Here is a 14787-nt window from a genome sequence, read left to right as displayed (position 1 = left end):
AATGCCACAGTGCCCTCTGTAGATAATACCACAGTGACCTCTGTAGATAATGCCACAGTGACCTCTCTAGATAATGCCACAGTGCCATCTGTAGATACTGCCACCGTGCCGTCTCTAGATACTGCCACAGTGCCCTCTGTAGTTAATGCCACAGTGCCCTCTGTAGATAATGCAGCTCACCCCTAGATAATGCCACAATGTCCTCTGTAGATACTGCCACATACCCACTTGTAGATAATGCCACAGATCCCTCTGTAGATGCTGCCACGGTGCCCTCCATAGATGCTGCCAGTGCCCTCCGTAGATGCTGCCACAGTGCCCTCCGCAGATGCTGCCACAGTGCCCTCCGCAGACGCTGCCACAGTGCCCTCCACAGGCGCTGCCACAGTGCCCTCCGCAGACGCTGCCACAGTGCCCTCCGCAGACGCTGCCACAGTGTCCTTTGCAGATAATGCCACACACACCCCAAGTAGATAGCTCCATTGGGGCTGTCTCTAGGCGTGGAATCCCCAGCCAGAGTGTTGCCGAGCTTTGGCTGGGGATTCCTCTGCTGTTGGATCCCCTGACATCACTGTCCATACACAGTGACATTAGGGGATCCTCCTGGACCGGAATGTGATATCAGGCCAACCCCAGAACCAGTGTCCCGGAGCAGAGCACTAGTATAGGCTCTGTGCCGGAACTCTGGGGAAGCCACTGACATCAGTGTCCATATATGGGCAGGATGTCAGGGGCTTGCCCAGAGCTGGAGTCCCGGAGCAGAGCCGCTTCTAGCACTCTATCTAGGATTCCAGCTCTGCTCCTGACATCACTGTCCATATATGGACATGGATGTCAGGGGCAACCCCAGGGCTGGAGTCCCAGGCCGAGCGCTAGTAGACTCTTCCTGGGACTCCAGCTGTGCTCCTGACACCACTGGGACTCCTGCTCTGGGGAAGCCCCTGACATCACTGTCAATGTATGGACAGCGATGTCAGAGGCTTCCCCAGAGTCCCAGAGCAGAGCCTATACTAGCGCTCTGCCCGGGACTCCGCTCTGGGGAAGACCCTGACAACACTGTCCATATGTGGACAGCGATGTCAGGGAATTCCACAGAGTCCCGGAGCAGAGCCTATACTAGCGCTCTGCCTGGGACTCCGCTCTGGGGAAGACCATTACAACACTGTCCATATGTGGACAGCGATGTCAGGGGATTCCACAAAGTCCCGGAGCAGAGCCTATACTAGCACTCTGCCCAGGACTCCACTCTGGGGAAGACCCTGACAACACTGTCCATATATGGACAGCGATGTCAGGGAATTCCACAGAGTCCAAGAGAAGAGACTGCACTAGCGGCTCTGTTTCCCGCGGGCCGCAGTTGACAGCCCCTGGAGCCGCATGTGTCCCGCGGGCCACGTGCTTGAGACCCCTTCCCTAGAGGCTGTGAAGACCATTTTAGGGCAAATTTGAATAGATAGAACTAAAGTTGAATCTTTCTTTTTTCCCTTTAAAGAATCGGATTGCAAAGCGGAGCCGAAAACTAGTTGATTATGACAGTGCAAGGCATCACTTGGAAGCATTGCAGAATGCCAAGAGAAGAGATGAAGGAAGAATTACAAAGGTATTTACCAACCCCTTATGTGTTTGATATATTTTACATAACATCTAAAGACATCTTTGTAAAGATTGGATCCCAAGCAAACGATAGGATAGAATGAAGACAATACATCTACCACATAAAGATTATTTCTATCTTAAAGCAGCATACTGTATGTTTGCCAGAATATTTCCATTCAAAATGCATCATTACAATATTGTTTTGTTCATTTGTCTTTGTTTTATTTGCTAAATAATTATATTTTATTGTTTAAGGAATACATCTATCTAGCTATATGTTTACATGTAGAATTAAAATATATTCATACCCAAAAGCTATTGACAAGACCTCCTGGAACAATGTCAATGTATCAACTATATGTCTCACCCTTATCTTGACCATATTGTGTTATGTAGACATGTACTATTGTATACTAATTATTTTGGTTTTCTCGTGCACAAGTAACACATACGTCATATTGGCTATATAAACTGCTGTAATTAATAATGATGCCAGTTCTGAATTGGAATTCAAAGCTCTGTGTGCACACAATAAACCTTCTTTAACCTAAAGGAGACATGATCCATGTGAGTTCCTACTGAAGATTGAGAAGTTACTACATTGCCGTAACAGAACATCACCCTAAATGTAAAGTGATAGATTTCTCTCGGCTGACTGGCTTAGAGGGATCACAAAACTAGCTTCCTTTCTAGTAAAGATCATGTTTAGTATACAGGACTTAGGGCCTCTTTCGTTTAGTGCATTTAGCATTTACTAGCTCGGTAAACACTTGACAGAGCTATAGCAAGAAAATCTTGAACTAAAGTATAGGGCAGTAACTTACATGATCATTAAGGACCGCATGCTTTGCCATGGGTTCATCAGGGAGTGTAAACTCATGTCTGAGAATAGTGGGGCATGACTAGTCCTGTTTTTACTTGATATGCTTAGCATAACCGCAATGAATCCAGAATTATATTGATGATGCAGTGTGTTCAGATTCGGCAGCAGTATGAGGTTAGTCAGTAAGTAAATACTGTATTTTCAAGTGTGGAGGTATGTCGTGTATTGTACTTATTTTGTCATTAACTAGTCTTAATTGCTTGCACTGCTTTATATACTAGTTACTATAGATTATCGGAGTTGGTTTTATAACTCAATATCATGCGACTCTGAATGTTTTATATATATATATATATATATATATATATATATATATAATAAATATTGACTAATACACATGTTTATATATATCTATTTTTATATATATATATATATATATATATATATATATATATATAAAAGAAATCCCACAGCACTCCAATGTAATTCGAAAAGTGGTTTATTCAGTCAACACAAGCTGAAACTTTTTCGTCCTGCTATGGGACCTTGGTCCCATAGCCGGACGGAAACGTTGCAGCTTGTGTTGACTGAATAAACCACTTTTCTTACTACATTGGAGTGCTGTGGGTTTTCTTCTATATTTATCTATATCCCTTGTATCAGGATTACCCGCCTGTACCCGTTACCATTTTGGATTTGAATATTGAGTGCTGCTTATTTCTGTTTGTATATATATATATATAGATATATAAAAAAAATTAAAAAGCAGTAAATAGGCAGCACTCACAAAGGCTTATAGTGAAAAAAGTGGGTGCTTTATTGACCCCAAAAGTGCGACGTTTCGGCTCACACAACCTGAGCCTTTCTCAAGCCTCGGCATGGTTGTGTGACCCGAAACGTCGCACTTTTGGGATCAATAAAGCACCCTCTTTTTTCACTATAAGCCTTTGTGAGTGCTGCCTATTTACTGCTTTTTGTCTAGAGGGACAGTGGTCAGTTCCCTAAGGCTTGAACCCCCTTTCATTTAAGCTTGTTCTGCTGGATTCTATTTTTGTATCTAGATTCTATCTATCTATCTATCTATCTATCTATCTATCTATCTATCTATCTATCTATCTATCTATCTATCTATCTATCTATCTATCTATCTATCTATCTATCTATATACATATGTATTGGTCAATACTTATTGTCCTAAAATGTATTTAAAAGTATGCAATAAGCATGAACTTAGAGTCTTCCATGTGCTATATAGGCAGAAGAGGAGTTCCAAAAGGCACAGAAAGTGTTTGAAGACTTTAATATAGATTTGCAAGAGGAACTGCCATCTCTATGGTCCAGGTATTTGGCTTTGATTTTACTCTTTAAGTGAATTGAATTTTATAAAAAAAAAAAAAACATTTTTGCAACGCCATAGTAGCTGATAGGAGAATAAGGGACAAGCAGGTGCTCGGAAAAATGTATTTACAGTATTATGGTATATATGTCCTAAGTGGACATTGCAGATTTCCGAGCATCTTCCAACAATTTTATTCTTCATCAACTGCGGTAACGTTCACTTTACATTTTAAATATGCAAAGATAACTGAAAACACATTGGCACATTGACCCATTTCCCTGGATTCCCTTAAGCCCCATGCACACGGCCGTGCCCGTATTCACGGACCGCGATTGCGGGCACGACTGGCCGCCGATGGCCACGTATAGTCGCCCGCATTCTCAGCCCGTGCTCCCATACAAAGTACAGGAGCACAGCCCGTAAGAAGAAAAAGATAGGACATGTCCTATCTTTAGTGGTACACTTCTACGGCCCGGACACATTCCTGTAAATAAACGGGAAGGTGTCTGTGGACAATAAAAGTGAAGGTGTCCGCAATTCTGGACAATTTTTACGGTTGTGTGCTTAGGGCCTTAATAAGAAGTAATACTTCTGTATTGCTATAAACCATGGTACTTGTTTGTATGCATATGTTGATTTGCACCACTCGATTTCACTAGAGAATAAATGTTATCCATTATTATAACTGTAAAGACACCAAGTTTAAAAAGTTATTGTGAACATATATTTTTATTAGCAACAATGAATTTTATCGACACCAAACTGCACTTTTTTCTTTAACAGATTGGAGTTTGCACAAAAAAATCGGATAACGTGTGAACTAATGCTCAGTCTCAGTAGCCCACTGAAAATATAACAATAATCTTCTTTTGTTTTTCTGCCTCTTATTGCTGCTCATCAATAATTCAGACGAATTGGTTTCTATGTGAACACGTTCCAAAACATAACAGGTCTGGAGGCAAAGTTTCATAAAGAAATCACAGTGGTGAGTCGTTTGCTGCAAACATATAAGATTTTCATCATAAAACCTGAATTATGCATTGAAGGTATAATACATATTCTGTAGTGATGTAAGAAAATCTCATACTTGTTATTGAGACGCAAGTAAAACTTCTGTCTGGTATGCTGCTATACAAACACCTACTGCCTGTAATATACTGCTACATATCAATACATTTAACAATAATATTGCATCAATATGAGACTACTTTAACCCCTTTAGGACGCAGCCACTTTTGGACCATATGACACAGCCTCATTTTTTAAATCTAACATGTGTCACTTTATGTGGTAATAACTCCGGAATGCTTTTACCTATCCAAGCGATTCTGAGATTGTTTTCTCATGACATATTGTACTTTATGTTAGTGAAAATATTTGGTAGATAAATTCAATATTTATTTGTGAAAAACACCAAAATTTAGAGAAAATTTGCAAAAATTAGCATTTTTCTAAATTCAAATGTATCTGCTTGTAAGACAGATCGTAATACCACACAAAATAGTGACTTGTTAACATTTCCCATATGTCTACTTTATGTTTGCATCATTTTTTGAACATCCTTTTATTTTTCTAGGACGTTACAAGGCTTAGAACTTTAGCAGCAATTTCTCACATTTTCAAGAAAATTTCAAAAGGATATTTTGTCAAGGACCAGTTCAGTTCTGAAGTGGCTTTGAGAGCCTTATATATTATGAACCCCCACAAATCACCCCATTTTGAAAACTGCACCCCTTAAAGTATTCAAAACAGCATTTAAAACGTTTCTTAACCCTTTATGTGTGTCACAGGAATTAAAGCAAAGTGGAAGGGAAATTTGCAAATGTAATTTTTTTTGCAGAAATTCCATTTTAATCAATTTTTTTCCTGTAATACTGAAGGTTTTTTACAAGAGAAACACAACTGAATATTTATTGCCCTGATTCTGCAGTTTTTAGAAATATCCCACATGTGGCGCTAGTGTGCTACGGGCCTGAAACAAAAGCCCCAGAAGCAAAGGAGCACCTAGAGGATTTTTCGGCCTTCCTTTTCTTAAATTATATTTCATGTCCGGTTAGAATAGGTCTTGTGGTGCAAAAACAAAGGAAACCCCCCAAAAGTGACTCCATTTGGGAAACTACACCCCTAGAGGAATTCAACTAGGCATGTAGTGAGCATTTTGACCCCACAAGTGTTTCATGGATTTCATTAGAATTGTGCAGTAAAAATTAAAAATAATTTTTTTTTCCACTAAGATGTAGCTTTAGGTCAAAATGTTTAATTTTATCATCAAATAAAGGAGAAAAAGGCACCATAACATTTGCAAAGCAACTTCTCCATAGTACGAAAATACCCCATATGTGGTAATAAAACACTGTATGAATACACATCAGGGCTCAGAAGGGAAGGAGCGCCATTTGGCGAGCAGATTTTGCTGGATTGGTTTTTCTGCACCATGTCGCTTTTGCAAAGCCCCTTAGGTACCAGTACAGTGCAAACTCCCCAAAAGTGACTCCATTTGGCAAACTATACCCATTGAGGAATTCATCTAGGGGGGTAGTGAGCATTTTGACCCAACAGGTGTCTCATAGATTTTATTACAAATGGGCAGTGAAAATGAAAAATTACATTATTTTCCAATAAGACGTAGAATTAGTTAAAAAAATTTCATTTTCTCAACAAATAAAGGAGAAAAAGCACTCCAACATTTGTAAAGCAACTTCTCCAGAGTAGGGAAATACCCCACACGTGGTCATAAACTGCTATTTGGACACACAGCAAGGCTCTAAAGGGAAGGAGCGCCATTTAGTATTTGGAGTGGAGATTTTACAAGATTCGTTTTTTGACACCATATTGCATTGAGCTATAGTACCAGTACAGTGGTACCCCCGAAAAATTACCCCATTTTGGAAACTAGATCCCTCAAAGAATTTATCTAGGGGTGTAGTGAGCATTTTGACCGCACAAGTGTTTTGCAAAAATGAGTAAACAATAGATGTTGCAGATTGAAATTACTGTTTTTCACGGATATGCCATTTCAGTGCCCAATGTGTTGTGCCCAGCTTGTACCACCATAGACACACATCCCATAAATTGTTAAGCGGGTTCTCCAGAATACAGTAATATGTAAGATGGGCGGAGTACATCAGGGTATATGTAATCTGGGTGGAGTACATCAGGGTATATGTAAGCTGGGCGGAGTGCATCAGGTCATAATAGGATGATGTAATAATGGGGTGAATGAATAATCCATGGATTGGTGTGTTACGCTTTGAACCAAACCTTTATGCACAGGCCGGGTTATTGGGTATTATACAGAATATCTGCGCTCCAGTATTGCCTTATTTATATTTGACTTCTTCACTTGCCCTATAAGCCGCACAAGGCCCTAAAGTTTCCTCATCTCCGCTGCGTCTACGAGGTCCACCTGTGGGGTCCAGCAAATGATGATGTGGGGTATTTAATGAAATTCTACTGGACCTAAAAAATGAGTCTGGGCCGTCATTTAGAATCATTTTGCATCATTGTGTTTTGAGAGTAATAACGTGTTATTTTTCCATTGACGGAGCTGTGTGAGGGCGCGTTTTTTGTGGAACGAGCTGTAATTTTTATTGGTTCCATTTTGGGGTACATGCAATTTTTTTATCACTATTTATTCAATTTTTTGGGAGATGAAGAAACCAAAAAACAGCCATTCTAGCACGTTTTTTTTACATTGTTCACCGTGCAGTATAAACAACATGTTAAATTTATTCTGCGGGACGATGTGATTACAGCGACACCAAATTTATATTGTTTTTTTACGTTTCACTACGTTCCCACAATAAAAATACTCTTTTCTAAAAAAATCATGTTTTATTGTCGCCATTTTCTGACAGCCATAACTTTTTTATTTTTTAGTTGATATCGCTGCGGGAGGGCTTGTTTTATGCGTGACAAACTGTAGTTTCTATTGGTACCATGTTACGTTACTTGCAACTTTTTGATCACTTTTTATTACATTTTTTTTTAGACAAGATGGCCAAAAAAGAAAATGCTGTCATTGTTTTTTATAAAAAAAATTTACGGTGTTCACCGTGCGGTAAAAATAATGTGACATTTTTATAGATCAGGCCGTTCCGAACGTGGCTATACCTATTATGTATAGCTTTTTTTCATGTTTTCATTTTTTTCCTAATAATAAAGTTGATCAGGGAAACAGGGTGATTTATTGTTTTTATTAGTTAAAACTTTTATTTATTTATTTTTCTGTCAAATTTTTTTAACTTTTTTAACTTTTTCTTTTACACTGACCTGGGGACTTGAAGATCTGGTCTTCTGATCCCCGGTACAATACACTGCACTACTTATGTAGTGCAGTGTATCGTAACTGTCATTCATCAACTGACAGTTAGCCTCGGGCAGGACCTAATAGGCTTCCGTACCTGGGAAACCAGGAAGCCTAGTAACGGCTTCCTGGTTGCCATAGCAACAATCGCCACCCGCGATCCATTGCGGGGGTAGCGGGGGGGGTACAGAGGGAGCTCCCTCCCTCTGTGAACCACTTCAATGCGGCGGACGTCATTGACAGCCGCATTGAAGGGGTTAAATGGCTGCGATCGGCGGTAACAGCCATTGCAGCAGCATGTCAGCTATGTATGACAGCTGACAGCCGCTGAAGATAAAGCGCGCACAGCTCCTGTGCACGCTTTATCTACAGGGCGTGACTGTACGCCCGTGTGCGGGAAAGCACTTTGTATTTGGACGTACAGTCACGCCTGTGTGCGGGAAGGGGTTAAAGATTTACTATTGACATAATATTGCCACATATCAGTTTAAGAAGATTTTGCTCACATTTGTCTTCAGTTTCTGATAGAGGAACACATGTTCTTTCTAGATTTGAAAGTGTCTCTATTTCAGGGCTTCTCAAACTGTGCGGTGGGCACCCACCCAGTTGATGGTGAAGTACAGCTGAGGAGGGAGCATTGACAGGAGTGTTCATAAGTAGATCATTCATACTGTACAGGCCTTTCTTTCGCTTCAAAAATCTCTCTTTAGCAAACATAATTGACTTCTGTTGTGCTTATGATAAAATGTATGATAAATTGAGCAATATTTTTAATTTTGGCATGGACTGCTGATGCCCAAACTTCACCATGTTTTGGCTGTTGAGGCCCTAAGAGAAAAAGCTTGACAAGCTCTATTTAAACACTTTATATAGCTGTAAGGTCTCACGCACGCAACTATAGTTGGGTTCTCTAATACAATTGTAATGCATTTCAGTGGTAGTATACATAGTGCTGTATTTATATATGGCTTTTTATGTAGTCTGTGTCAGTGCTTCATCTGGAAAATATGGCGAAAGGCATGACACGCAACAATAGTTTTCCCTACAACATTCTGTGTATACAGTTCCATATTGTACACCGTATTATGGGCTGAAATGCACATGGTAGTATGCGTGAGGTGTGTGTTGTTTCTGATTATATCATTTATAAAAAGCACTATAAAAAAATAACCCTTGAAGTAAAGTGCTTCTGGGGGTTGTTAGGGAATAGCCCACACTGTGGTAGCATTTTACAGATGACCTAATATAAAGAGTATCTTTCCTAGTGACCACTTCTTTTTAAACAATGAAATAGAGTCTTTCCGGTATCACCTAAACAAACGCCCTTACCATGGGCCAGCCGCCTTTTAACCTGAACCATATGGCCACACACACCCTTTTTATTATGTGCCCCCAGGGACCACCTACCCTCAATCTTGCCCTCTAATTCCCCAACAACCACTTGTCATCCGACCAAATGTTTAACTGATAATATCCTTAATTAATTTAAATAAAATTAGCCCTATATAATTTACCAACTGGTAATAGTTTTTGTAATTTTCTTTTTCTTGTATTACTTTCAAGATATGTAATTTAAAAAAGTGATATGTCAAAGCAGGTATTGGTGATGGCCATGAGTTGATAAAGGGGCGTAGCTAGGGGGGGGGCAGGCGGGTCATGTGCCCCGAGCGCAACTAAGGAGGAAGGTGGGGTGGCGCCAGGGCCGCACCATCCATGACGGCGGCCTGCTGCCTCTCTGAGTCATCGCTGAGTCATCACGCCGCTTGCGTCTCTGAAAGCCGCTGATTGGCAGGGCAGAATGACTTGCCCTGTCAATGAGCGGCTTTCAACGACGCAAGCGCCGCGATAACGTTACCGCACTGCTTGCGTCGTTCAACCCCAGAAGACTTGCTCAGAAGAGAGCAGGTCTGCATTGCCATCGGACGGCGCAGGAATGGGATTAAGGTAAGTATGTTACATTTGAGTGCGAGTGGCATTATCTACAGGGTAGGGGCTCTATCTAGAGGGTCAGCTCTATTTACAGGGGGGACAATATGTGGAGCACTATAGGGGGAGCTATATGTGAGGCACTATATACAGGGGTGGGCTATATGTGGAGCACTATTTATAGGGGGAGATATATGTAGGGCACTATCTACAGGGGTGGCCTATATGTTGGACACTATATACAGGGGGGCTATATACAAAGGTGGACTATATGTGGAGCACTATCTATAGGGGAGCTATATGTGGAGCACTATCTATAGGGGGGCTACATGTGGGGCACTATATACAGGGGGATATATGTAGGGCACTATCTACAGGGGGGGCTATATGTGGGCACTATCTACAGGGGGGGCTATATGTGGGCACTATCTACAGGGGTGGCTATATGTTAGGCACTATCTACAGGGGCTCTATGGAGGTCACTATCTACTGGGGGATCTATGTAGAGCGCTATCTACAGGGGGTACGGTGTGTATGTGGGACACAGTGTATGGCACTATTATTTTTAGGGGTACACTGTATGGCACCATGAGAACTTTGTCTTCGTTTATAGGTGCAGAAATGTTTGAAAAGTGAGAAGCTGAAGATATCTGAGCGGCAAACTGCAGAAATGGGCTGTGACCGAGAGAAGTCAACATAGAGGTCTGGACCGGATGGAGAAAAACAAACAACTAGAGTCTGACATCACCTGTCAGGCACTTAACCCCTATCCGCACGAGTAAGTAACTGTACGTGGTCGCGGGAGGTTACTTCCCGCACGACGACGTACAGTTACTGAGTTTTTCCCGATGCACACTGTCGCCGACAGTGTGCACCAGGAACCGGGAGGTCAGCTGTCGCCGACAGCTGACACTCCACTCTTGCCGGCCAGCAGTCCTTTGCCGCTGATTTTGGCGAATTAACCCCTTAAATTCGGCGATCGGTTGCAATCGCTGAATTTTAGGGGTTTCTAGCATATCGGCAGACCCCTGTCCGAAATCGCGGGATTTGCCTATAGTATGGCAAACGGAAGCCAAACAATGGTTTTCGTGTCTGCCATGGACGGAATCCCATCAGGACCAACTTTCGGCTGGTCCTGATAGGCTTCCTGTCAGAGTGACAGGAAGTCACTGTGTCGTTCCCGATGCACACTGTCGGCGACAAGGTGTGCATCGGGAACTTGGAGATCAGCTGTTCCCGACAGCTGACACTCCAGTATTGCCGATCAGCGGCTCATCGCCGCTGATTTCGGCAATTAACCCGTAACATGCGGGGCTCGATTGCGATTTCCGCATGTAGGGGGTTTGTAGCACATCAGCAGCCCCCATGCAATCGTGGGGGCTGCTGATGCTTGTGATGGCATCCAGAGGCCAGGCAACGGCCTCCGGGTCTGCCATGTATGGAAGCCTATGAGGATCAGCCTCATGCTGGTCCTCATAGACTAACTGTCAGAGTGACTGTGACGTCACACTGACAGTTGGAATACGTTACACTACCTAGGTAGTGTAATGTATTCTAGCAGCGATCAAAGCTGCAGGTCAAAAAAATAAAGTGTAAAAAGTGAAAAAAAAGGTAATAAAAAAATAAAGTGTAAAAAGTAAAAAAAAAAGTTCATTAAAATGTTTTATAAAAGTGTAAAAATAAAAGGTTTTGTTTTCCTATAATAAGTCATTTATTATAGGGAAAAAATGAAAACGTTAAAAAAAAGTACACATATATGGTATCACCGTGTTCGTAACGACCCAAACTGTGAAACTATAATGTTAATTTTTCCGCACGGTGAACGCCGCAAACAAAATAAACGGAAAACTGTCAGCATCGCTATTTCTTTGTCACCACCCCTCCCAAGATATAAAATAAAAAGTGATCAAAAAAATCGCATTTACCCCAAAATGGTACCAATAAAAACTACAACACGTCCCGCAAAAAACAATACCTCCCACAGCTTTTTTGACGTAAAAATAAAAAAGTTATGGCTCAGAATAGCGTGTCTTAGAAAATAAATTATTTTATAGAAACGTAATTTTATTGGGCAAACGCTGCAAAACGTAAAAAAAACTATACACATATGGTATCGGCATAATCGTACCGACCGGCAGAATAAAGTAAAGCGTAATTTATTGCGCACGGTGAACGCTGTAAGAGATAAAGATTTTAAAGCGACAAAATCGCTGTTTTTTGGTCACCTTAGCTCTAAAAAAGATCCTGTGGGGTCAAAATGCTCACTATACCCCTAGAAAAATTCCTTGAGGGGTGTAGATTCCAAAATAGGGTCACTGTTTTGGTCCCTCCGGGGCGTTTCAAACCCGACATGGCACTGAAAACCAATCCAGCAAAATCCGCGCTTCAAAATCCAAAAGGCACTCCTTCCCTCCTGAGCCTTGCTGTGGGTCCAAACATCAGTTTATGACCACATATTGGGTATTGCCGTAATCGGGAGAAATTGCTTTACAAATGTTGGGGTGCTTTTTCTCCTTTATTCCTTGTAAAAATGAAAAAATTCTATGTTTCCACAGAAAAATAGGTGATTTTCATCTTCACAGACTAATTCCACTAAATTCTGCAAAAAAACTGTGGGGTCAAAATATTAACTATACCCCTAGAAAAATGCCTTGAGGGGTGTAGTTTCCAAAATGGGGTCACTTTTTTGGGGTTTCGACTGTTTAGGTACCACAAGACCTCTTCAAACCTGACATTGTGCCTAATATATATTCCTAAAAAAAGGAGGCCCCAAAATCCACTAGGTGCGCCTTTGCTTCTGAGGCTTGTGTTTCAGTCCATTATGTCACTAGGGCCACATGTTGGATATTTCTAAAATCTGCAGAATCTGGGCAATAAATATTGAGTTGTGTTTCTCTGGTAAAACCTTCTGTGTTACAGATTTTCTTTTATTACAAATTAATTTCAGCAAAAAAAATGAAATTTGTAAATTTCATCTCTACTTTGCCTTAACTCCTGTGAAACGCCTAAAGGGTTAAAATACTTTCTGAATGTGGTTTTGAATACCTTGAGGGGTGCAGTTTTAAAAATGGGGTGATTTACGAGAACTTTCTAATATAGAAGGCCCTCAAAGCCACTTCAGAACTGAACTGGTCCCTGAAAAAAATGGCCTATTGAAATTTTCTTGAAAATATGAGAAATTGCTGCTAAAGTTCTAAGCCTCGTAACGTCCTAGAAAAATAAAAGTACGTGAAAAAAATTATGCAAACATAAAGTAGACATATGGGGGATGTTAACTAGTAACTATTTTGTGTGGTATTACTATCTGTTTTACAAGCAAATACATTTAACTTTAGAAAAATGCAAATTTTTGCTAAAATTTGAAGTTTTTCACAAATAAATATTGAATTTATCGACCAAATTTTTTCACTAAAATAAAGTACAATATGTCACGAGAAAACAATCTCAGAATCGCTAGGATAGGTAAAGTGACACATGTCAGATTTGAAAAAATCATCTGTGTCCACAAGGCCAAAACAGGCTGTGTCCTAAAGGGGTTAATGTAAATGTTTATTCTGCCTCTAATTAGTGCTGTAGTCACTGTATGATCTGCAGTGGGATGATGGGTGGTATGATTTTTTTGTGTGAAACAGCATCTCCCAGCATATCCTTACCATTGTTCGGGCAATGCTGGGAGCTGTATACAATTTAGTGCAAAGCAATATGGCAGGTGTTGCACTAAATTGAGCAGTATTTGTGCTGGTGTTGTATTTATGCACTGAGCTTGGTACTGGTGTTGTATATATGTACTGAGCTTGGTTCTGGTACCGGGGATATATATATATATATATATATATATATACATATATTGAGCTGGGTTCTTGTGCGAGCTTGCTTCTGGTAGTGTGTGTGTGTATGTGAGTATATATATATATATATATATATATATATATATATATATATATTGAGCTTGGTTCTGGTGCTGTATATATGCATGAGCTTTGTTCTGGTGCTGTATATATATTGAGCTTTGTTCTGGTGCTGTATTTATGTACTGAGCTTGGTTCTGGTGCTGTATTTATGTACTGAGCTTTGTTCTGGTGCTGTATATATGTATGTAATGAGCTTGGTTCTGCTGTTGTATATAGAACTATATTGCTTGTAAAATGTACAAATCGTTTTATGCTCGAGTTACACAAAAAAAAATGTGGAAAATAAAATGACATGGTGAGGGTGAAGGAGATGTCAGGAAAGAGAAGAGGTCCGAGGGGGGGGGGGACAAACTGAATCTTTGCCCCGGGTGCAGGAGAACCCAGCCACGCCTCTGAGTTCGCATAACAATAAAACTCAAGGGGCTGTTAAAGGGGTCGTGCAGAATTATGATGCCTGTGGTTCTCAATGATGTGAATGAGTTGAGCTACAATACCACACATGATCTGTGGACGAATGTGGTTCTATTTCTGGACGAAAGCAACCAAGTTTTTATAATCCTGGAAACCCTTATGAGTATCCAGTTCCTTAGTAGCTTGTTAAAGATGTCCATCACTGGAAATCGGACACAATTTACCACTACTGATCCTTTTTCTGACCTGTCAGAAGATGTTTTTTGATGTTTTTTCCCTCTAAGTGGGGTTTAGGCAACATCATTTTTAGGCAATTTCTTTAATTCTCTTGTTCCATTGCTATCTAGAGCTAAAGTTTAATTCTTTTTTTGCACACATTTATTCGCTATATTTGCTGTACTTAAAACCCATACAAAGATTCCAGATTATACTAGTGATGTCTATGTAATCTAGGAATCTATAAGAACAAAAGTTC

General features: G+C 40.6%; 1 protein-coding gene across 1 annotated transcript in view; it reads left to right on the top strand.

The window, feature by feature from the left end:
- The window catches only part of AMPH (amphiphysin), a 241956-nt gene that overhangs the window by 133255 nt on the left and 93914 nt on the right, over positions 1 to 14787 (top strand). Inside the window, exons 6-8 of the mRNA XM_075826928.1 lie at positions 1493 to 1600; positions 3675 to 3760; positions 4668 to 4743. Coding sequence (XP_075683043.1) covers positions 1493 to 1600; positions 3675 to 3760; positions 4668 to 4743 — 270 coding nt within the window. The remainder of the gene's footprint in view (positions 1 to 1492; positions 1601 to 3674; positions 3761 to 4667; positions 4744 to 14787) is intronic.

The sequence above is a fragment of the Rhinoderma darwinii genome, chromosome 5 (genome assembly GCF_050947455.1).
Source record: "Rhinoderma darwinii isolate aRhiDar2 chromosome 5, aRhiDar2.hap1, whole genome shotgun sequence".
In the NCBI taxonomy this organism is placed as follows: Eukaryota; Metazoa; Chordata; class Amphibia; order Anura; family Rhinodermatidae; genus Rhinoderma; species Rhinoderma darwinii.
The sequence above is the reverse complement of the archived record's forward strand: the minus strand, read 5'-3'. Positions and strand labels throughout refer to the sequence as shown.